General features: G+C 41.6%; 1 protein-coding gene across 4 annotated transcripts in view; it reads left to right on the forward strand.

The window, feature by feature from the left end:
* The window catches only part of aopep (aminopeptidase O (putative)), a 79,766-nt gene that overhangs the window by 38,220 nt on the left and 16,206 nt on the right, over positions 1-25,340 (forward strand). For all 4 annotated transcript variants that reach the window (XR_009925056.1, XM_062417836.1, XM_062417835.1 and 1 more), the window contains exons 14-15: positions 774-857; positions 23,501-23,617. Coding sequence is in view for 3 of the 4 variants with exons in the window: in XM_062417836.1 (XP_062273820.1) it covers positions 774-857; positions 23,501-23,617 (201 nt within the window). In the remaining variant the exon portion in view is untranslated. The remainder of the gene's footprint in view (positions 1-773; positions 858-23,500; positions 23,618-25,340) is intronic.

Here is a 25,340-nt window from a genome sequence, read left to right on the forward strand (position 1 = left end):
ACACGCACAATCTTTAAATTATTGCATCTTAAAAATGATTTGTCCACTTATACACTCTTTGATTGATTGGAAATATAAATGTGCTGACTTTTGGAACATTTCAAACTGTATTACGACAGTGTATTTATTCTTAGATATAAACTGTAGCAGAAGAGAGGCGGTAGATAGAGTTTGGCCTTCATAGTGATTGGCTGTTTAATGGAGATCTATGGTGTAGGGAGTTGCTGCGCTCCAGGCTCCGTCTCAGCAACATACTTTCACTATTACTCTTTTGTCTGAGCCAGCCGTTAGTGGTGGTTATATATGGAGCACGAGTAAGCTCTGAAAGCTTGGAATTAATGTGCGAAGGGGGGAGAGGGCGGAATAGACTGTTTCTGCACTGCATGCTTGTACATTTGTGTGTTTGTGTGTGTGTGTGTGTAATAAACACTCTTGTCAAGGCTTTTGGCTCACTGGGAGTGTGTTTATAAAGTATATTCTTGTGTGCCTTTCCACTTGAAAGATGGAATGTGCGACTTGAGCCTGTTTATATTTACTTTCCGTTATTGGATCTGACGACTCACTCTTACTCACCTCTTTCGTTCTTTCTCTCTCTCCCTCTCTCTCTCTGTCCTTGTTGTACTTTTCTTATTACTTTCCTGCTGTCGTCTTTCACATTGCCTTATCCCTCTCACTCAAAACCTTCTACTTTGTTGTTTCTCTCTACTTCTTCACTCTCCTCTTTTTCCCGCCTTCATGGCTTCACCCCCTTCTCCCTATCCTCCCTCCTGCAGGTTGTAAAATGGATTCTCCTCAGTCAGAGTCAGGGGAAGGGCAGAAAGCGGAAGAGAATGGAGCCCAAGGTGAACTACAAAGAGGTAGGAGGCACTCCACTGTATTAAGATCTCCATCTACTTTCTCTCTATGCTTAACTCTTAGAGGTGTCCCTTTCTCTTCTGCTCTCTGTATCAAACCTTTGACTTAATGCGATTCTTGAGCTGTATTATTGTTTGCCTGACAACACAATTATCCCCCAATTCTGTTTATGTGTTGTGTCTGCAAGGACAGACTGCCCTGTACTTATTTAAGTCTGTGTTTATGTTGTGTCCTCTGCCCACATATTTAACCTTTTAAGAGCTTGTATACATCACATGCCCTCTAGTATGTGAGTGTGTGTGTGCGTGTGTGTGGTCATGGTCAGTGTGTTTGTGGGATGGTGTCTGTGTTTGCCTGGAGGGGGGGATGGTCACCATTTGGCCGTGACATTCTGAGTTTGGCCTTGAACCTTTGTCGCATCTCTTTCCCTCTTTCTCTTCCCATACTCCCTGTCAATCTACCGTTTACTTCCCAATAAAATAGTAAAAAGCACCAAATAACAATATCCCAAAAGAGATGGTCGTGTATGTGTGTGTAGTGTTAATTAAGGCTCTCTACGGATGGCTAACCCCCTCCACCCACTAATTGATACACACACACACACGCACACATGCACACACTCCTGCATCATTAATGAAAGCACACTGATCTATAAGCCACAGAGGGCCAGAAGTCATTAGCAAGAGTAGCTAACAGCTTTTATATATCACTCTCAATATGCTCCCATATTGTAGACTGAAGGAAACATTTGCAAAACCTCTCATCTATTTTGTACCGTACATTTTATGGCATGAATAAGTTAGGCAAGTGCCTTGGGTGTTTTTTTTTTTGGAAGAAGAAATAAAACACCACTTCATGGCCAAAAATATTTTTGGGGCTTTAAATTTGCCCTCAACACTCTGAACCGCAGCTTTCAACAGATGTAATGCAAGCTTCATTCATAAACACAAGTATAAATGTTTAAGCTGTACCTGAAATCCAGAGAGTATTCAGCATAAAACCTCATATTGGAATATGATTTTTTTTCTGGATTGGATTACCACAATTCCTGTGTTGTAAGATGGAGCTCACAGTAGGACTTGAATGAAATGCCTGTGGAGTCTGCAGCAAGTGCAGCCTTCTCCAACCACCTGATACTACCGTCTGGCATATTTACAAGGTACACACACACGCACACAAATACACTTACTTCTGAGGGGGGCAGCAAAAAGGCCTCTTCCTGTGGGGGGCAGAGAGTGCTGAAATCAGCCTCATGAAAGAATAGCCAATTACTGTCCACTTGGCCATACACAATAGTGAGAAAGAGGAGGGAGGGACGAATGGACGGACGGATGGAGCGAGGGAGTTGGGGGGTGGTGAGGTGGTGGGGTGTAAGGGCGGGGGTGTGGGAGGTCAGCGTTTGAAGTTACACCATAAAAGCCATCCTGAAAGGAAACACGAAGTGACCCCCCCTCCCCCTCCCTTTTCCATCCACTTAGCTCCACACTCCCCTGCGGTTGGGTTCTCTCTCCTCCTCTAAGTCTCCCTCCCTTCCCTTTGTTTCTGTGTACAGAGAGTGCCCCATGGATGGACCAGGTGTATTTTATAGTACTCCTTCATGTACTTCAAACGCCAACAGCCCAATTTCTCCTCACCCCTCCTCCCTTCATCTACCTCTCCTCCCTTTCTCTTCCCTCCATCTACCAGCCTGTTGCAAACCTATAAATCATTCAGCAGACCTGATCAGCAAAGGAGGAGAAAAAAATGGAGGGGGGCAGTTAAAATGGGGATGTAGAAAAGGGAGAAAAAGTTGAGATGAATCAGATGTGAAAATACAACTGGAGCATGTAGCCATAAGAGTGAAATATGAGAAGCAGCACTTGATGCCATAGCTGGGTGTTGCATATCCCCTGTGGGTATCTTTTAGAACAGTTTAAATTGGGATGGAAACATGTATTTAAGCCACAAAATGATGAGCTTTTGTGGGAAAATACAAAGGGAAGGGAAATGACAGGGGATTCTTCAGGAAAGGAAAGAAAGTGTTGATGTGATGTGCAGAGAGAGAGAAAGAGGAGAAAGAAAACAGAAATCAGTAAGACAGGATTGGAGAGCAAGAGCATTGAAAAGCAAGCCGGAGCAAGTAGTGGTGGGTTAGAGGTTGATGATTGTGAATTCCAGTAAGGTAATGAATCTGTTGCAGACATTTGAGGAAATGAAGAGCAGAGTGGATATTTGAACAGATGAGAGAAGCACACAAGAGATGAAATATTACTTATGGGTCAGATGATGTAAAAGCAGTTAAGAGAGGAAAGAGATGGTGAGTGAGTGAATGCAGAAGGTAGGACTTCTTGTGGGCAGGAATTAAGCCTTGCCAGGGTAGTATTAGCACTAATGATGTGATGGGTGATTGGGGAATGTACACACATACATATACACACTCACAAACCTATAAATGTACACAGTAAAAAAGAGCCTGACACCCCCCACAGAGTAGCCTGAGATCTGGTCAATCTAACAGAGCAAAAGTTTATTACCAACTTCCCCTGTTCTTTTTCTTAGTAAGCCTCCGCCTGCATATGTGCATCTGCAGGAACTTTATTGATTTGTGAGCGTTTTAGAGTGCGTGTATAACTTTTGTGCGACGATGAGTGTGCATGTGTCCAGTCTGTGTGGAAAGGTCTGTAGAGGGATATTAGTCACGCCCGCATGGTAATGGGCCTCATTTTGCTCTCATTTTCATCTGCGGTCTCCATAATGAGAGGGTCCGTCTGCCCCTGCTGATCAGGACAGGAAACCCTGTAGGGGAAAAAGGCTGTGAATAGCGGGAGACCTTGGCCAACTTTTCTGGCAAACGTTAAGCTCCTCTGTTCTTTAAAGATGAGATTTGCAAGAGTTAAAATTCATCAGAGTTCGTGTGTGGTTCAACTGTGCTCCATGGTAAAACAATTCAAAGATGATCAATAGGTATCATAACACGCCTGAACCATTCCTAAAATCTGACAGTGCAGCTTTGCCTCACAGTGAACCAATTCAATATCTGTAACTTAAGGCTTCACTGAACAACAGATTTTCCAAATAGATTTAATGGCTGACAGATGCAGGAAACCCAAAATAACATTATTTCCACTTTTAAACTTGCACTGGCCAGAATTAAAATAGTATTCTGACCCGCACTTCAATTTACTTAATGCTACTGGAGTAAATTACCTCCGTACTTAGTGTGGTTCTGTATTATATATCTGCACTTCGATACAATAAAAGCTGATGCAGTGTGACACATCCTATCGCCTTTGGTGCAGATGTGATAAGGTTCTGTATATAGAAAGTGTTTACACAGCTCTTCCTCTGGATAAACAAATCCGGGAAATGTTGTAATTCTGGATTCTTGTCATTACAACTATTTTTAGTTTGCAACCTCACCTTTCTGAATCTAATGCTACGTAATTATTGTGTCTGCCAAATGAATTAAAAGGATTCTGATGGACGTTGTGATTATGATTATAAATCAGCATTAATGAAATTCAATCATATTCCTTTTGTAGCATTTTTCAGATATACCAAATGATTTCAAAAATCACAGTATTAGTTTTACAGGCTAAAAAAACAACACAGGGCATGGTTATACACATGAATCAGTTACAGATTGTGCAGGGAGGCTCAGAGCATTATGTAGCTCAGAACTGGGACAAATTTCTGTTTTCTGTATAGACTTGTGCATAAGGGATGATCGGCAATTTTTGTCTATGCTGACATTGAGGGGATTTAATCTAACTTACTATCAGAACTAAAATCCTATAAACTACTATCTAGAATCTGTGCTCTTCTGTGCACTTGGAGACATTTCTGGTGGAGCAGCATGTCCACCCTGTGAGCCCCGTTAGCACGTGTGGTGAGTGAATTTTAAATCCATAATGAGAAACCAGTTTGTCTCTTCTCCATGGATCTGACACCCCACATCTCCATTCTCCATATGCCTGCTCACCAAAACTTTGCTGTTTGCACCATAAGAGTAGTTAATATTATGGATATGTTTTGGATTGTAATATTAAAGATAAGTTAATAATGTTAAACAGAACATAACACTGTGATATTGTTTCACCAAGCACAGACACACAGACGCGTGCTGTGACTCCCTCAACCCCCTCCTTCCCCTGTTACTCCCACTGCCCTCTGGTGATTGGATTGCCTATTGGCGATGTCGAGTAACCATGATTGGATAATATGAAAATAGAAACGATCGTCCAACCCTAGTGCCACAGCAACTTCACAGATCCAGCAGAATATCTGGACAATGAGTCAGCCTCCATCTCAGTGTCACTCTCTCACCTCATTTGCACCTACATGGCAATTTGCACTTTCCTGGTCGATGGTACGGTTACTGTGAAAACATAGTAGATTTGTGTTTGCAGCTATGTCAACAACAGCAGGTTTACAGGAACAGCCTGTCTTCAGACTGTGTTCAAAGTGCACAGTGTCATCTGTTGAGGCACACAGGGTTTTGAGTTTACTTCGAGTTTTGTCAGATCAGGAGGTATCCTCACAATCTTCACTACAATAGCAGTTAAAAGTGATAATTGCGGGTTATTAGTCAAAGTCTGGTCATTCAGATACCACTTAGGTCACATTTTTAAGTATTCAAAAATAACGAAATGCAGTTTTGGAGATTTAACTACACCACATTTGAACCCATGTTACTGAAAACATTGCCCTAAATCAGATAGCATCTCAAACCCCATTTAGTGGCTTGTCTGGAGATTTCATTGTATCACATGATGAGAGGCGTCAGAGTAACGATGACGAGTAAGATGATTTTGCTCTCTTTGCAGAGCAGGGACGCCAATGCCAGCTTCTATTTTAGGAGATAATGTAAACCCACCGAGGAGTTTGAGTGGTGGCTGAAATCCCTTGTGCTGTGCTGCGGGGCAATGTTGATAGTTCAACAGGGGAGATAGTAGTGTTAACTGGAGCCCCTGTGAGAGTGCGGACATGATCAAAAGTCTATTCAGTTGGGTGGGGTTTGCAGGTGGCGTACATTACCCACCAACATAGTAGACTTCTGTAAGTGGAGGATTTGGGGGGGGGGGGGGGGGGGGCAGGAGAGCAATGTGGAAATTGCTTCAATCTGTGCTGTTTGGCACTTTGTTATGGCTGTGATTACTGTAAATGTAGCTGAGGAGTGGGAGATTGCTGATTTGTAAGCATTACAGTAAAAGACTGAGTTTAATCCTAGTTGCTGCTAGCATACAGTAGACTTTTGTGTTATAATTGCTGGTCATAATAGAACACTTTAGTAGCAAAAAAACTGTTTTTGTCTTCCAATCTTTGTTTTCTTCTGTAAAACGTCACCCCTTCAAAGTACACTCAGCCATATTTGGCAATTCAAACTCCACCCCTGTGCAGTGTCGACGAAGACACACATCACACATCTGGTTTTCCCTCATCTCTGTTTTCCTATCTCTTGTGTACTTTCTTCTCATTTATACTGCCCTAACCTTTCCTTCTCCCTTACTCTTCCTCTTACACTTTTTCTTTCTTGCTCTGTCTTTCTCTTTCTGTTTCTCTCCCTCGCTCTATCTCTGTGATTTATTGGCAATGAATCAGGGATGAGGGAGTATGCTGGAGGAGAGATGGGAACATTCAGGGAAATGGCTGTTTCCGGCCAGACTTCATCACATCAGGATGGGAAATGGTCGGAAGAAGAGTGTGTGTGTGTGTGTGTGTGTGTGTGCCCATCATCAGACCAACTGGGGATCAGCTCAGACTGACTCCACTAATGTGCGCGACAACCCTTTAAATGTCTTTTAAACAAAAATTGAACTTTTTTAAGTACAGATTTCATGAAAGATATCCTATTGGATTATAAAACTGGAAAGGTCATCATAATGATGCGTAATCGTGGATCAGACTGTTATATATGGTTCACTTTCATGTGTCCAATTCATGTTCACACTCCTTGCTCCAGCTTGAATCTCAGCCTTATTGTAATGGAGAGGCATGTGTGCACCCGTGACACAAGGAGCCAAAGCATCAAGCTCCTGATTAGGGACTCCCATGGCAGATTGGTTTCAAGTGAGAGGTCAAGCAAAGAGCAATGCATTGGTTTCTTGGCTATTTTCTACTCGTTGAGTGAGATCCGTCTGGGCTGCTTTGTGGTTGTTTTTCCTATGATTGAGATTTTGTGTTGTTAAGCTGAAAGCTGAGGTGTTGTTCACAAGTGAGGGGGAAAAGATCGCCAGATAAATTGGATGATTTATGTGTTGATGGCAGCTAAACTAAAAGATGGAAAAGAGGGTTCAGTTTCCACTAGAGCCTGACAGATATGTCCGTCAGCTGATGTTATCTGCCAATATTGGCCTTTCCCAAATAAAAAATCAGTTTCGGCATATATGTTGTCTGATACGAACTGATTTTTTAAAAAGTTATATAGGCAGCATTTTATGTATATTTCATCCTTTTCTTTATTCAAGTTTAATACAAACTTATCAACCACTTTATTACGAACACCAGTGCAATCTAATGCAATCCAATACAACAGCTCTGCCATAAATTCTACTTTTAAGAAGCTTAAACATTGTCAGTTTTAGCTGACATTGTCAGATAAGTGATAATTCTACTTTATGTTTATCATTGAGGTTATAGTGGGTGGTGGTTGTTTACTTGAGTGCAGTTTTATTCCTAATATTTTTTCCCCCTCATGTATGTTAATAGAGTGAACAAAATATTAGGAACAGCATTCATAAACTTTGCATAGTGAAGGAAAGGATAAAGATACAGGATTGCTGGACTCTCTTAATTATAAGATGAGGAGGTCAGAAGGTGGAGATTAAACAAAACGAAACAATGTCCCTGGTGTGAAAGATTTTCACCCGAGCTTGAGAAATTGCTGTGAAGAGGTTAAAGGTGGGAAGGAGAAAGACAATTTCAAAGAGTCATACTCTTTTTATTATACAGTATGCGTGACACTGGCCTCCCTCTTTCTCTCTCAACCGGTCAAGGCAGATGGCCACCCACCTGAAGCCTGGTTCTGATGGAGGTTTCTTCCCATTAATGGAGAGTGTTTTCTTGCTGCTGTTGCCAAGTACTCATGGGGGAATGTTGGGTGTCTGTAAAAGACTATGGTCTAGACCTGCTCAATGTGAAAAGTGCCCTGAGATAACTTCTGTTGTGATTTGGCCCTATATATAAATACAATTGAATCAATATTGAGTTAAATGAATGGAGGAAAGGAAACAAAAGAACAAACACATACTGTTAAGTCAAGGTTGAACTCTTTTCACATGAGCTCTGATAGAAAGTGAGCGATAGTGAAAGAGCAAGAGAGAATCAGGGGACAGAGGGTGAGTCGAGGACATTTAACACGACAACAAAGCTGGAGTAAAACAACAGATCAATAAAAGTATCTCTGGCTTGGTCATTTTCTGCAGTATCTGTTAGGAAAAGTGCTGACCAGGAGGAACAGATTGTATGGGAATCAAGGGATCATTGTGGCAAACAACTGCTGTTTGATTCACCCATCTCTCACACTGGCTTTGCATCAGTAAGTGGTTGATCTGGCATTACATGATAATAACACTTTTCAGTCCACTTGTATGCCTGTTTAAATACATTTTTCAGTCTATACCTGTGTTTGTGTCAAACATGACATAATAAGCCATAAATCCAACAAACACTTTTCACAGAACATATACACAGCTGTATGTCCACATGGTTTATTGCGCTGGTATCCGGTAATGTTCCCTCCATTATTTAAGAGTGCAGAGTTTAACCTGTAAAACTCATGCTGTGATATGACTGCATATTACTGTATAAACAGTATAGACTGAGAGTAAAATCCACACAATGTCTGTAAAAGAGAGTACTGTGTTTCTCGGTTTGTCTGGTTGATGCTTCATGATGCTGTAATTTTTATCAGGTCAATTTTAATTCCACGACAAAATCTTGGAAATAAAAGAAAATTTGGAGACTTTTGCAACCAGTTCAAGTTATTGTACATTTGAAGTTAAAGACGGTCGCGTTGATGGAGATTTTGCTGGTAGATGGTACAATTCTACAGAAATAGACTGAGATAGAAGGGAATTCAAATTGATCAACGGAGCAAGTGTTGGAGATAGGACGATTTATGTGGAAAGAAGGGAGGAGAGGAGAGAGTGGAGATGGCTCCATTTGTGTTGTGTTAATGAGGGAGAGAAAGAGAGAAAGGAAGTGAGAGAGGGCCAGCGTGTATTTGTCTCATTTATCACTCAGCAGCAGCTCTGTTTTCGGGGTCATTTGAAGCTCACAGCCTGTCTCATCTCGTCCGGGGGACTCCCTGCAGTCTGCGTGTGTGCTTGTGTGTATGTTGCGCATTTATGTATATGTGTTTGTGAAATGAGCGGGTATACAGTAAAGAGGGAGGGGCATGTAAAGAGATCACCAGTCAGTGTTGACGGCGCTGACAAGCTATTTCATGACAGGCATAGCTGCTCAGAAATACCACTTAGGGCTTCATGACTCCCTAAGGAACGCACTCATGCACACACACACACAAGGTGAGGCGTTGGTGGTGTGTTCTGGAGGGAGGAGAGAGTGCTAGTTATATAGCGCAAATGCAGCTCCAACAGGGCTGTTCACTGAAGTGGTCAAAAAGACCATACACACAGACAGGCGCACACAGGCACACACAAACAAGTACACGCATACATTCTGAATCCCAGAAGCATTTGAGTGTCATTAAAGTGCAGCTGTGTTTGTATTTCCAGCACACATGGAAAACACATCAGGGACAGACAGAGAGAACACAGCCTGCTCAATATGACTGCAATACGTACAAAACAAGCACAGCACTTTGTCACTCACACAAATACACATTGTTCATTGTAAAGTCCATTTAAACACAACTTCAGATATGCAGTACCAGTCAAAAATGGAGATACTTTCCTATTTATTTGAATAAGTAAATGTATCCAAACTCTTGACTGGTACTGTATAATGCAGTGCTATAACATGTATTGTAGTATGGAGGCCATAGTGTTAAAAACAGTGACACTCAGATATTTAGTGCAGAGTCATGTTCAATATTGGGTTGGCTGTAAAATTATGCTGGCTTTTTAGTCGGCAAATGAATCAATGCTCCTTGCGTAAGTCCTGATTTAGACGTCAACTCACAGCTTTTATAGGTATAGTATGTAATGTTGTGTTTGTGTGTGAGTATGAATGTGGCGTTCTTAGTGCTAAAACATGTGTCTCTCCTGGTAATGACTAGGAATCCGACAGGGTCCTCAGACAGCCCTGACACAATTAGCCTTGTCAAAAACACATACGCGCACTAACACGCACACACACACACACACACACACAGAGACATAGACACACACACACACATGCATGCAAAGCAATGTCAACTTTATGCTACTATGCCCACGGGCTCCAAAGATTATAGAAATCCCTACACATGAAACCAATAACCAAGTGTAAGAGATGTGAGAGTGTGTGTTTGGGTTGGGAGTGTTGTCACACAGCCTGTCAGGCCCATAAGGCCTTTCCTTCTTTTGTTGGGGTCACAGTTGTATTCATGCCATATTAATCGGTTTCTGTCCCAAAAGCACCAATGTTTATCCTTTTAAGCCATAGCGTTTTGAATTACATCCTAATTTCCTGAAGAGCAGAGACAAATCAATCGTCTAACCATAGACCATGTCATTCCACAGCACTGAGGCTGCAGTTAATGATCATTTTCATTATTGATTGAATTGACAATTATTTCCTAGATTCATGATTTGGTATATAAGGGGGTCAGACATGTTCATGTCTATCAATCAATCGATAAATCACCTAATCATTTCAGTTCTATAAATGTTCTTATGACCAAATGCTTCAAAATCCATTAAGTGTTAAAAATAAAAAAAATTTCTCCTGATAGAAGAAAAAATAGAGTCAAAATGACTCATTATGGCAAGTCATCGTAATGGTGAACATGTTGCATCACAACAAAAAAAACTGTGTATGCTGTAATTTCCACTGCCAGGGGATGAAAACATAAAACTACTGTCTTAATGTTTCCATAGTCTGGTCTAATCTAGTATAAAGACAGTCAGACAGACTGTTCAGTTGGTGCCAATAGCCATACTGCAGACGACAGCTTTAGCTCCAAACCCCTCACCCCAGTTAGGGATATCATGTGATGCAAAGCTGGATGTGGCCTTATCATAGGAAAAAGACAGACCGAATGTCTTCCTGGGGAGAAACTGGTTTCACTATAAAGTAAATAACAAGTTTTGAATTTCTTTCCATCTGTTTTTCCATTGGTGGTCATCTGTGATACTCTTGCTTACTTTCTGTGGTGTCCTCTGTCATTCTCTAATATCTACCTCTTTTTTATTCTTTATTGTGTGTGTGTGTGTGTGTGTGTGTGTGTGTGTGTGTGTGTGTGTGTGTGTGTGTGTGTGTGTGTGTGTGTGTGTGTGTGTGTGTGTGTGTGTGTGTGTGTGTGTGTGTGTGTGTGTGTGTGTGTGTGTCTCTTTGTGGCTGTGCATGACTACACAGCTGTGTGTGTGTGTCTGTCTGTGCAGCAGATATCTGGGTTTAGTCCATCCCACATACCTCTGTCAGCTCAGACTGCTTAAACCCAGCCAGCCTGGAGTTCACACAGGAGACAACACACGTACATACTGCACACACACAAAGATACAAAAGACTGACCAATGAGGAACTTTGTCTTTATGTGTCTCAAACACATTAACACGTATGCAGAAAGACAGTCATACACACAGGAAATCCATAGAGTGTCTTCCTGCATGACTTTTCTGTTTGTTTGCTCTGGTTATGTTAGCCTCTTTCTGCTGTCTCCTCTTCCTTCCTCATCTCTCGCTACCACTCCCTCTTTGTGTTTGACTCTGTCTGCCACAGTCATCCCGTCTTTCGTCCTCCTTGTTTTCTCTTCCACTCTGGCTCTGTCTTTCTGTATCTTGTGTATCTTTCAACAGCAGTAGATGCTATCGCTCCACACTGGAGGTCATCACCGGTGCATGTTTGTGTTTTACCCCTATTATTGTTGTCATCCAGCTAAACCCCGCTTGAATGGATAAATCCTTGCAGTTTGTGTGTGCAAGGATGTGTGTGTGAGTGCTTTTGTGGTCAATGTGTGTGCTGACATTTAGATACCTAACCGCTACAAAATGGCACGGTGGAATTGCTAATATTAAATTGCATGAGCTGACAAAAGTTTTTTAACCCTCCACCATGTGTGTGTGCTTGTGTCTGTTTGTGTGTCTCTGTGCCCTATTAACCCAAGTAATTATAATAATCAAGAGCAGCACCCACGACTGAAAATATTTATCCACAACCCCTTTAAAGGAAAGTGCAGTGTGGCTGGTAGCCACTGTTGTTTTTTTAGGGTTTTATTTCTCCTCAGGGATAATATTTAACCACGACCCCTAGGCTGCTCTCACTCTAACAGGATCAGGCCAGAACAAATGACATGAGGAAATTAAACCTGGGTCCTCTGCTATTTTCAGCCTTAGTCACATTTTATACTTCCGTACCTTATGTGTTGAAGCAGTGGGCAGTTAAGTATCTGTGAGATAAGTGAATGTGCTCTGTGAGTGTGCCTGTTTGTGTCAAGGATTACTGTTTCACTAAATTCCAATATGATGATGATGATTTTGGATTGAGATGTCAGTATTTCCCTCAGAATTTGGTTCTTGGCAGGAAGAAAATCCACCGAAGCAGGATATGGAACATCTCAAGAAATTAAAACTTTCCAGGGAAATATGATAACAACAATAAGATGGAGAATAAATATATTTGTGCGATTCTGTCAAAATATTGCTTTAAATTTGATTAAGTTTGAGGGCTTTGCATGAGAAATCAGCCACAACTACACAAAGAGAGCCATTCTGAGCTTATACATACTGAATATCGACATTGCATATAAGGTTGGTGATATTCTATATTTTTGTTATCAACAAATCCCACAAAAAGACCAAAACCAACAATGTGTTAGTGTGTCTCTTAATACTTTCCAACGTCACCATTCTGGCTCTCAGCCCCAAGCAGGAAATAATGCTTAAATAGTGCTTTTGTTAGGGGCTATTTTCAGTCACGGATTTGGTGCTCTTTTGAGTATTTACGACAGCATGACAGTGTTTGTGGGATCGACTCAAAATAAACTACAGTGCCCATGTCCATTGTAATAAAATAACGTGTCAGCCAGTGCAACAGTGTGGCTCATTGATGTGTTTTTGGACAACAATAGAGGTATATGGCATAGTGGAAGAAGCTATATCAGGCTTCTGATATTCAGACAAGAATAAGGAAAATATTGAATATCACTGGACTAAACGTTTTAGGTGACTTTTAGAGAAGTACATTTGTTTGTCTGCAATTTGTTCATGTCTAGTTACGAACACACAAAAATATTGTATTATTCTTTTCTCCACCATGACTTTCTCCTCACCTCTGCCTTTGTCTAAGCTGACTTCCAGCTGTTTGGATGTGTCACTGTTGTACGAATGCAACAGATTTTTCTCTCTCATGCGCAAACAGCAGTCCTTTTGTTCCAGCTCTGTTTCAAAGGCCTCCCTCTTTCAAAGGCATACGGGTGGTGCAGGGGCAAAACACTCACCAGCCACTGCTGAGACCTGAGGTTCAATCCCCAGTTGTGAGTCCCACTGGTTGGCCAGGGCACCTGAAGGAGGCAAGTTGGATCTAAGGGGGCTTGTTATGTTTTTCCGGGAGAGCTGGCAGGTGAAAAAGACACTGCCTGCCTCTGACTCCCCAGACTAACAGTAGCAGAAGAAGTGACCAGGGTTGTCCTGCAGGCGAATTTTGCTTTCCAAAAATTGAGAAGCAAAATTTGAAAATATTACAAAGAAGAGGCCTTTTTTGTGTTTGTGTTGTTTGTGTAGTTGAGGAGTGGTTTGTGTCTCCACTGGGAATGGAACAATGGATTGTGGGAGGAGGAGGAATGGTGGTAGGGAGGCGAGGGAGGCATCCACTGGAGACAGTTAGATTTGTGCATTGCGTCAAAGCATCGAGTGCCAGAGATTAATTACTCTGTTTTTTTGAGGTGTGTGCGTGAATGACTATGAGTCAGAGCAGTGATGAGTAGGAGAGAAAACATGTTAATTGCCCTCATGATCAATGCCAAATGACAGGAACATAGAATTTTACATTAAAAACACCCCACCTGCTGCACATAGAAAGAACAAAGTGTTGAGATAGTGATGGAAAGCTATCTGATGAGCTGCAGAGTGCATGCTTTATGGCCATTCAGAATGTGTGCACGTCTGTACTTGCACACATGTTTCGAGTAGGTATATTTCTTTGCACATATGTGAATGTTGGCCCAGTTTATTTCCCCTCAGAGCAAATAGTAACTCTCCACCGCAGGGCCCACTGTGTATGCTTTTTCAGCTTAACCCCTGACTTGCAACCCCACTGTGACCCCACGTTGCTTTCTGATTGGCCTGAGCCTGCGAACTTGAAGGCCAAGAGGACAGATGGAGGAGAAAAAAAGGGAGCTACTGGAGACTACCAATCCTCACAACCAGCAGCTGATCAAACACACACTCACAAACACGTATTTACACAAACATGGATAGTCTGGGTTAAATATTGGAGATCCAGGAATAAGTACACATAATGCCAGCATGTAGAGCACACACTGTGGCTATCCTGTGTGTGCATACTAGTACATGCTCGAAAATGTATCCAGCACACGTGACTAACACAGCAAAATGATACACATAGACTTGTTTGTTTTCCAAATGGGCTCTGTTGATTGACATTGTACTGTGCGTGTTTGGAATAATTGTTTCCAATTAAAAACTTTGCCTGTTGTCGGTGCATGTGTTTGTGTCAGGAGATACATTGATGAGACAATTGATCCCGGCAGTCATTGTGATTACAAGTTCAAAAGCTCTCTGTCTCCTTCTCTTATCATTCTGTTTCTCTAGTCTCACTGTGTCTGATTCTCGAGGAAGCTCTCTATGTGTTTTCCAGTCCTGATTAGGCTCAGGACTGATTACAACAGCCATAAACACGCACACACACACACACACACACACACACACACACACACACACACACACACACACACACACACACACACACACACACACACACACACACACACACACACACACAAATATACACCGTTGTCCCACTTTCTCTCTCCCTCTGTTGTTGTTGTTGATGATTAAAGCAGTTTTCAAATTAGAAAACAAAGAATGAATGCTGTCCATGATTAGATTGCAGGTAGACGTCATCAGTCTATCATCAGTCTGCGGCCAGTACTATCTGTGAGATCATCAGACACAGAAGCAGGTGTGACATAATTTGAGGAGATGATAGCACAGAAGACAGCTCCATTTCAGAAGTTGAAAGGGTAACATGTGACTCACAGATAACCTTTCCCCGTCTCCCCTGTGTGCTCCAATCCATTACCCGAAATTGGTTTACAAAACCTATGATGTCAGCAGGCCTTTTTATAATGTATTTCTAGACCTTGTGAAGCCACGGGATTGCAGTATCATATCGCCACATTGTATGAATTTATTTTTCTTAAGCCATTTAGCATATTTATAGGTTTTGTATTTATAGGCTCCTGTCATTACTGCTGTACCTTTTTAGTAAAGTCCCCCACATATGCTTCTGCTACAGTATGAAAGGGGCATCCTGTGAACATGTGACCATGTGCTGTGATAATTAAATACAGTCATCTATTTCCTCCTGAGAAAGATAGTAAGAATAAATCTGCTACATAGATTCACACATTATTTGGATCTGTTGGTTAGAAATACTTAATTGTTTACTTTTTGAGAAGTATATAGTGTGAGTGGCAAAGATGTTGCTGGGATTCAGAGAACTGAATGACCCTTTGCCAATATTTAATATTCTCTAGCTGCTGAAATGTTTCCTTACACCATTTGGTTTACAATTGTTTTGCCTCTTGCTTGCTATTTTATTCCTGACCATCTGCCCTGTTTTGTTGAATTCTGTGCATCTGAATAGAGTAGTTACAGGCTAATTAAAAGCGTAAGTATTTGTGATGCTTCTTACGCTGTCATGGCTGTTGAGAGAATCTTAATAGCTGCTCGGTGCACTGTTTCTCTTCCACACCCGAGCGTGCTGTTGCAGTTAGAGAAGATGAATGTTTGGACCCTTAAATCAAGAGTAAAATAAAGACGAACAGAAAGAGATAAAGGATGCAAGGAAGGACATTTAATTGGAGGAGCCAGACGCTGGACCAGTGAAAGGAAGAGTGAAAAGGAGTTGGTATGTGGACGGGGCAGACAGTCATGGAGACAGAGGCAGAAGGAGAGAGAAAGGGAGGGATTTGAGGGAAAGAAAGAGTGAAACCTTAGTACCTGAGGCGTAAGCTGAGGCCTTTAGCTGCTGGTGCCAGAATGTGTTTTTACGAGCCTGCGGTCAGACAGAAATAAAAGGCAGCCGAGCGGCTGAATGGCATCACACGCACACACACACGCATGCATACACATGATTCAATGGCCTCTCAGAAATCACAGTTTGGTTTTATAATGTCACAGTTATTCAATGTCTCCAGCCCCAATAATGCAGTGTGACTGAACAAGCAGTGGTACTCCCCAGTGGTACAGAGGTAGGGAGTGAAAGAAGGAAGAAAGGGGAGATGAGGCAGGAAAAGAAAGCACTGGCAACACCTCTGTATTTCTTTTAAAGGTGCCAAGGGAATAGAAAGAGGTTCACTTATGTTCTTTGGCGTCATTAAAAAGATTTTATGGTCAGTTAATCCTATCATTGACTTTTTTACTCAATCTCTTTGGTGCCACTTTTGTCTCGCTGCTCTCTCTGTCAATTTTAATTTTTTTCTTCTTTCCCTTATTGCTCAAACTTTTTGCCATTTCCCCAGTTGTATTTCTCTGAACAGAGTTTCTTACAATGAACTTAATTTCTCTGATTACAAACAGTTGCAGGGACCTAGGGTTCAAGCCATAAGCCGACAGTCAACTGACAGAAGTTGTCATAACTGAAATTAATAACATAAAAATAGGAGTAAAGAGACCAGTAGTCCAGCAGTTATCTTTTTATAAATCCATGAAAGTGGAAGTTGAAACGTAGGAGAGGGCAGTGATGATTCATTTGGCAGGGTTTACCTGAGGTGCTTCTTGCACAGATGTGATGGTAAATGGTGACTCCTTAAGGTAGCAAGAGACTAAAAGGAGTGGAGATCATGAATCCTTTTATCAAAGAGACTATGGAATGAAAAGATGGAGAACATTTGAAATATTTTGGCTTGATTCTATCTATGCATAAAAGCACCACTTCTGAAAAAGTACACAGACTCGCTCTCCTATGTTACTGTACAGAACGCAGAGTGCTACTCAGTGCCGTTGCCATGGAAATACTGAACAAGTGACGGATTGTTGGGAAGGGGCAGAAAAAGATTTTAGATTTACTTTTTTTTTTTTAAATGTGGACAACCCTTTTTCATCTCTCACACTGCCTCAGAAAAGGAAGTGCAGCAGAGTCAACAGAGACTCACAGATGAGAAACAATTCATTTGTTGCAATAAGCTAACTCAACTTAGCTTATTGCAACCTGATCAGTGTTAAAGGAAGAAATATCACAATAAAGCCTACTGATGCCTGTGTGTGTGTGTGTGTGTGTGTGTGTGTGTGTGTGTGTGTGTGTGTGTGTGTGTGTGTGTGTGTGTGTGTGTGTGTGTGTGTGTGTGTGTGTGTGTGTGTGTGTGTGTGTGTGTGTGTGTGTGTGTGTGTGTGTGTGTGTGTGTGTGTGTGTGTGTGTGTGCACCCTGTAAAAAAGGCTATAGAGCCTCTATTTATTTTGTGCCGTATGAACATGTTATACAGCAGCAGTAGCATGACTAATGTTGCCTACTGTAGTCCCATACACCCACGCACATGCACGCACGAACTCAAAGGTGGCAGCTTCTCTCATTTCCTCCAACTCTCCCACTTACATGGGAATACCATCTACAGCAGTGCACACACACACACACACTCATCTAAATATATTTATTTCGTTTATAGTTTGTGGTGGACATCATATCCTGTGTTTACTATAGCTGTTTGTCTCATTGAGCTGTCAGTCACAGTGGCAAACAAAGTCTATATTTGTGTGTGTGTGTGTGTGTGTGTGTGTGTGTGTGTGTGTGTGTGTGTGTGTGTGTGTGTGTGTGTGTGTGTGTGTGTGTGTGTGTGTGTGTGTGTGTGTGTGTGTGTGTGTGTGTGTGTGTGTGTGTGTGTGTGTGTGTGTCATTGTTCTATAGAGGTTTGGAGGTCAGTGTGAGAAGGGGACATTTCAGCAGCATATTTCCCATAGGTCTTTGCAAGGCTCGGCTCAATATAGACCTGGTGCAACCAACCCATGTCAGCGGTTTGTATGGAAGAGTTGGGTGTATGTTAGTGTGTGCATTGTTTTATAAATGTCCATATGAGGGAGAATTACAAGCGCTCAGCAGTCTGAGTTTGTGTGTGTGTGTGAGATACAGACTGTGTGTTTTGTATTTTTCACCATTAGCATTCCTCAGCTTTGACGGACAGTATGGGAATGAAATACTTCTTTCATGTGGCCAAAGTCTGCATTGTGTGTGCGTCTGCGTGCATGTGTGTGTGTGTGTGTGTGTGTGAGCAGATCTTTTCCCATGAATCATTGAGATAGAGAAGGATATGTTTCCCCCTTCAGTGGTAAAGTGCTTTCAGCACTGTACTATTAAGGGCTATTGTTAGAGTTACCCATGACCTGGTCATGACATGGGATGCTCTGTGTGTGTGTTTGACTGTGTGTATAGGCTGTTTGTAAGTGTTTGTGTGCCATTCTTGCGGCTCTTCCCCTTAATAAGGGAGTACTCAGCCGTGGAGTTCACCTTTTCCCCTATAATTGCTCTTTCTCTCCATTTGCCTCACCCATCCAGATTTTTCCTAATTGTGAGGGCCAAATCAATTGTGAAGCACTTCAAATTCCAACCCCCCCCCCCCCCAAAAAAAACAAAAAAAAAAACAGTGTATCATATTTTAAGGTAGGACTTTAGGTTTTGTATATAAGATCTCTATCTTCAAAGTACTGTAAGTAGTAATTGTAGCTGTCAGATAAATGTAGCGGGGCAAAAAATGTGACATTTCCTGCTGGATTGTAGTGTGTAATGTGTATTTGTGTGTATCGGTATGATGATAACAATATAATTTACCTTGTAAAGCACCGTCATTAGCCAGGAGTTTGTTTTGGAGACAGTGGTGCAGACATATTGATTACCACCATAGCAATATAAAGTACATATAGTTAAACAGGACCTCACACTAGGCGCAGAGGGATGTGTGAAGTAGTGTGTGTGTGAGAGAGAACAGTGTTTTATTGCTTTGCACTCCTCACTTTTCAAAGGGTGGGAGAGTGAGAGGGATCATGGGTGGGCCCCAAAGAAACCCTTTAAGAGATGGAGACGCCACTTCAGAAAACACTCAGCCTTCACAAAATGGAGGGAGGAGAAAGGGGAGAGTCGATAGAGGGTGAAGGGAAGGGCTGGATATCAGATTTTCCATAGAGTAAGATAGTCATCAGCGTGTGTGTGTGTGTGTGTGTGTGTGTGTGTGTGTGTGTGTGTGTGTGTGTGTGTGTGTGTGTGTGTGTGTGTGTGTGTGTGTGTGTGTGTGTGTGTGTGTGTGTGTGTGTGTGGGTCAGGAGTGGTACAGTAGTAGTGTTTGATTTGACCATTTGCCAGCTTGAGTCTGGGTGTTATTCCCTCAGCTCCAACAGCTACATGCTGAAATACTTCCTAGTTTAGGTCAGGTATTTCCCAGCAGTGCTAAGGAGGTTGTTTACCAAAGATAGCTCTAAATGGAAAGGTTCTCTTTTAACAAAATATATGTTGCACAAATGGAGCCACTTTCTTTACTCTTGCTGTGTGTTTACCTGTATAGAACAGTTTTGTCTGCCTCTTTCTTTGTCACTTTTCCCCCTTGCTACTGTATATCACTCGTGCTCTGCTTCACTCAGTCACACATACACACATACTATATACCTATTTTCACATTCATCTCTTCAGAGCTTTCAGCTATTAATTGTGTCCCAGACTGGGACCACAGAGAGAGTGTGTCTGGGTGTGCTGGGTATATCCAGAAGAGGCAAGGCAGGCAAGGCTGGGCACAGCTCTCCCTGGAGGAGGAAGTTGCTCTCTCATATCGCTGCCCACATCCATCCTCAGAATAATCGTCCAAATTCACCGCTGAGTTTTCACTGTCCCTGAAGGTGTTAGTCATCTGAAGAAAATAAGTTGTTTTCTTTAGGTTTACCTCACAATAACACAATGAGTACAAAGCACTATGAAGAAAAAAACAGATGTATTTCCTATTTTTTGGAACTGTTTCTACTTCCAATTCCAATATAGGCTCTGTCATCACTGCACTCAGGGACGTCACTGTAGTCTCACAACTTACAAAGAGTAAATGTTCTATAGATGTCTCTTTTTTGGCAGTATGTGTTCCTTAACAGCAGCTTTTTGTTCCCTTACAGTACTGTTCATTTTGTTTCTCTTTAATTTTACAATATCTAAAAATTACAACTTGATTGTTTTGTTTCACCCCTCTGTCCTGCCTCGGTTCATATCCTACAGTCCTCTTTTGCCTGTTTTGTAAATATTTCCCAGTTGGAAAAGATTCAGTTGGCTTACCATATTTATTTAATTACCACCTCAGCCTAGTTTTATTACGCTACCGTTTCCTCTCTTTGAACATCTGAATTAATTGCCTGACTGATATTGGTGTGTTTTTTCATCGAGCTTTTTCCACTACTGAGAAGGAAATGAAACTTGTAGGAAATAAAGTAAATATAAATGTGTTTGCGAGTGAATGCACAGTATGTCTTGGTAATTTCGCCAGTTTAGTAGTTTGAAGTTGCTGGTGGCGTAATGAATACTTGCAGTCGTGTGTGGTTATTACAGGACGATGTGACATTTTTTTCACGAAATATTCAATAGTTTGCCTTAATGTGTTTTTATGAAGGAGCATGGATTAGTCAGAGCTATAAAGGACTTCACAGACTTTGTGGCAGGAGTGTCAGTGAACTATGATCGGTTTTTAATTGTTGGGGACTTTAATATCCATGTCTGCTGCGAATCCCGTCCCTTGGTGAAAGACTTTCTGAATCTCATTGACTCTTTTAACCTTACTCAGTCTGTGTCTGATCCGACACATGAGAAAGGTCACACACTGGACCTTATATTATCTTTTGGTCTACAGTTAAATGTCAGTGAGATTTGTGACTCACTTATGTCCGATCACTTAGCTGTTTTATTTAATATTACACTGCCTCTCTCCCATGTGAAACGGTTCGCCACGAACCGCCGTGTGCGCACAATTAACCCTTCGACTGCTTCTGATTTTTCTGAAGCTTTTAATCATTCTGTGCTACATACTGAGGATCAGTATGGTACTCTTACTCCTGATGAACTTTTAGACACTTTTAATTGTACTTGCATTGACATATTGGATTTGGTGGCGCTTTTTGGGTGTAAACGCCCCAAGCCAGTAACAGAGCCATGGCTTAATGACACCACTCGCACTTTAAGACGTGTATGTAGACGCGCCGAGAGGAAGTGGAAGAAAGATCATCTACACGTTTCTTTGGACATTTTAAAAAACAGTCTATTGCAGTATCAAAAAGCTGTTAAAACTGCCAAGAGTCTGTTCTTATCCAATCTTGTTTCTGCTAATAGCCATAAACCTCAGTTCCTTTTCAACACCTTAAATACTCTTTTAAACCCCTGTGACCACAATGGTGTTGTTCCTTCACTTAAGCTGTGTGAAGATTTCCTAAGGTTTTTCATTGACAAGATCTCAGATATTAGGTCCTCTCTTTTGCCGTCTGCATTGGATCCTGCCGTCTCTCCCATTTGCCCTGATGTTTTTGACACATTTGAGCAAGTGTCTCTTTCAGCTTTAACTGATATTGTCCAGCACCTCAGGCCTTCTCACTGTCCTCTTGACAGCATCCCACCCCGTCTTTTTAAGGACGTTTTCCATATTATTGGGCCCTGTGTTATGGATCTGATAAATTCATCTTTGATGTCTGGATGTGTCCCAGCTGCCTTTAAACATGCTGTGGTCCAGCCCCTCATCAAAAAACATAATCTTGACCCCACAGTTTTATCCAACTTTAGGCCTATCTCGAAGCTTCCTTTTCTTTCTAAGGTCTTGGAGAAGGTGGTTAATGAACAACTTTTATTGATCTAAATGGCATTTCAGAGAAGTTCCAGTCTGGTTTTAAGTCACGCCATAGCACTGAAACAGCACTTTTAATAATTTTAAATGACCTTCTTTTAACAGTTGACTCTGGTAAATCTGCTGTCCTGGTCCTTCTGGATCTGACAGCTGCCTTTGACACAGTGGATCACAGCATCCTCCTGTCTCGCTTAAACACCTGTGTGGGCATTAAGGGTACCGTTCTTAAGTGGTTTCAGTCATATCTCTCAGACAGGAGCTTCTCTGTCCAGCTGGGCCAGTATTCTTCGGCCACTTCGCCGCTGAGCTCTGGGGTGCTTCAGGGCTCTATTTTGGGCCCCCTCCTCTTTTCAATATATATGTTGCCATTGGGATCCATATTCAGAAAGCACAATGTCTCATTTCATTGCTTTGCGGACGATGTACAAATCTATATACCCTTAAAAACAAATGAGCAAGCCTCTGTCCAGGTCTTATTAGACTGCCTCAATGACATTAGATCTTGGATGGAAGTGAACTTTCTCTCCATGAACAAAAATAAAACTGAGATTATTTTATTCGGCCAACAAAATCTCCTAGATGGTTATGACAGCGCCACTGGCACCCTGAAGTCTCACTGTCACCCTTTTGCAAGGAACCTTGGTGTTATCTTGGACAGTGACTTTATGTTCGATAAACAGATAAGCTCTATTGTTAAAACGAGCTTCTTCCAGCTAAGACTAGTAGCTAAAGTAAAGGCTTATCTCCCTAGAAAGGATCTTGAGAAAGTTATCCACACCTTTATTACATCACGCCTAGACTACTGTAACTCTTTACTTGTTGGTCTCGACCAGTCAGCACTGCGTCGGTTACAGGTTGTCCAGAATGCAGCTGCCCGCCTGCTGACTGGAAAGAAACGGCATGATCATATCAGTCCCGTCCTTGCATCTTTGCACTGGTTGCCTGTTAATTTTAGGATCCAGTTCAAGGTTTTATTAATTGTTTTTAAGTGTTAAAATGGTCTGGCACCATCTTATTTAGCAGAGCTTGTGCAGCCTCACAGTACGTCCAGAGCACTTAGGTCGGCAAACCAGCTGCTCCTGGCAGTACCTCGGTCCAGACTCTGTACCCGTGGGGATTGAGCCTTCTCAGTGGTGGCCCCAAAGCTGTGGAACAGCCTACCTATCCAGGTCAGAGCTGCACAGTCTGTTGAGCACTTTAAAACACTGCTGAAAACCCATCTTTTCTCCTTGGCGTTCAGCCACAGCTAGGCGAGAATCCTTGGCTCTTATTTTATTTTATTGTATTTTTATCTTTACTTTTACTCTTTTTTAAATTGAACTCTTATTATTCCTTTACTGTTTTATTTATTATTATATTTGTGTCTGATTATATTGTATTTTTTTGGTTCAACTGAGGTTGTTTTTAAATGTGCTTTATAAATAAAGTTTGACTTGACTTGACTATTCATCTCATGAATTGTTTTGTCTCTTCAGGTGACATCAGACCAACTGGTGATGCTTTTGGAGCTTCTTTTAGAGGAAGCGGACCTAAGCATGGCAACAATACGCACCTTGCAGCGAACCTACAACCTACAGAATCAAGACGCTGAGGCAAGACCACACACCATCACACACTTTCATACAGTACATTCACCCACACAGACATGCTCAGACAAGTGAGCATAATGCACCCACCAAACATCCAGGCGCCATAATCTCTTCTCATAATAAAAAGTAGAAGGTTTCCTCTACCTTCTCCATCCCAAGGCACAGCGCTTAGTAATGTGTAGTAAATTCTCCTGTAATAGCAGCTCTCTTCTTTACAGCCACCATTACCGACTAAATCACACAAGTATTCTCTTCATGTTTTAGTACGGCACAAAGTTCCCTAATGGTACTATTAATGATGTGTGTGTGTGTGTGTGTGTGTGTGTGTGTGTGTGTGTGTGTGTGTGTGTGTGTGTGTGTGTGTGTGTGTGTGTGTGTGTGTGTGTGTGTGTGTGTGTGTGTGTGTGTGTGTGTGTGTGCGGTTTCCTTGTATGTGTTTGTGCTGTGCAGCTGTGTGTGTTGGCACATCAAGAGTTCTTTACTGTAAAGTGCCGCCTCTCAGTACAGGAGCACAGCTGCAGCAAAGCCCGTAAACTGTCCTTGCTAACCTCCGTTGTTAACACATGGCTCGTCATGAAAAGAACAATTTGATACATATTTAGTCTTTTACAAGTTCTTATTAATTATATGAACTGTTTTGTTGGGGCAGTAATGTATATAACTGGGCTCAGATGTTCTACTGTATAGAGCTAGTTAAAGTTATTGTATTAAATGCAGACATTTACATGTGCATCTAAGCATTTTTATTATACATATTCCAAACTCACAGTCAGGCCACTTGTTTAAGTTCTCACAATAAAAAAAGTTGTTTCTAATTGTTATTTTTAATATATATTTCTAAAGGGCTGTTATAGTGAAAAACAAGAAATGTTAGCTTTGGGATAGATTAGAGTGATGTTGGGGCCTCCTGTGATGTAAAATTTTTAAGTTTTTTGAAATTTTGAAATTGCTTCTCAAGAGCGAGAGATGCCGAGGCAGAACTCATTATTATGCCTCACCAGAAAGTCAAATCAAATGCCTAAGGAAGCTTTAGCATAAGCCCACCCCTGCTGTAATTTCTGTAGTCAGACTTTGCATTTCAGCCAGATGATGAGCAAAGCAGGTCACTGGAAATGTGCTACTGCTGGTTGTTCAGCAGCTTTACAGAGGATGGAAATTTAGGTCAGGAATGGCTGAAATTCATGTTTTGGCGATGGTCTTGTCTCCGTTACCAGCAAATAGTTGTATGCATGTTCTGCACATTTATCTACCAACTGTCTGCCCAACGAGCTCAGTATGCTGCAGGATTTTCAATCTTTGGATGACGTTTTAAAACAAGCTCACTTGTAAACATTTCTTTCTGTTACTCAGCTAACTGTGTTTTTTTCTTGGTTAGCAAACTTGGACACAATCCTACCATTCTGAATCATCCTTTTAAATCTAAACTGTGCAACAGCACATTTTTTCCCATCCCATACATGATCATTCTGGTCTCCAGCTGCATTATTAGGTAGTACTCCAATAGGATTCCATTCAGAGAAGGTGGTCATTAATGATACCGATTTTATTTAAGTAGCTTCTGAAATCGCTTGCTGGAGGACAGAGAGGAATCTGGACTGTAAGGAAAGACAGATTTAGAGAAATCTAAACAACTTCTGGTGAAAAATGTGACAGATATCACAGTATCTTATGGAAATGTATATGTATCAACTTTTGCGGTGTAGGATCATGGTCATTGTAGCCTGTT

Source organism: Scomber scombrus, chromosome 4 (assembly GCF_963691925.1).
Source record: "Scomber scombrus chromosome 4, fScoSco1.1, whole genome shotgun sequence".
Taxonomy (NCBI): Eukaryota; Metazoa; Chordata; class Actinopteri; order Scombriformes; family Scombridae; genus Scomber; species Scomber scombrus.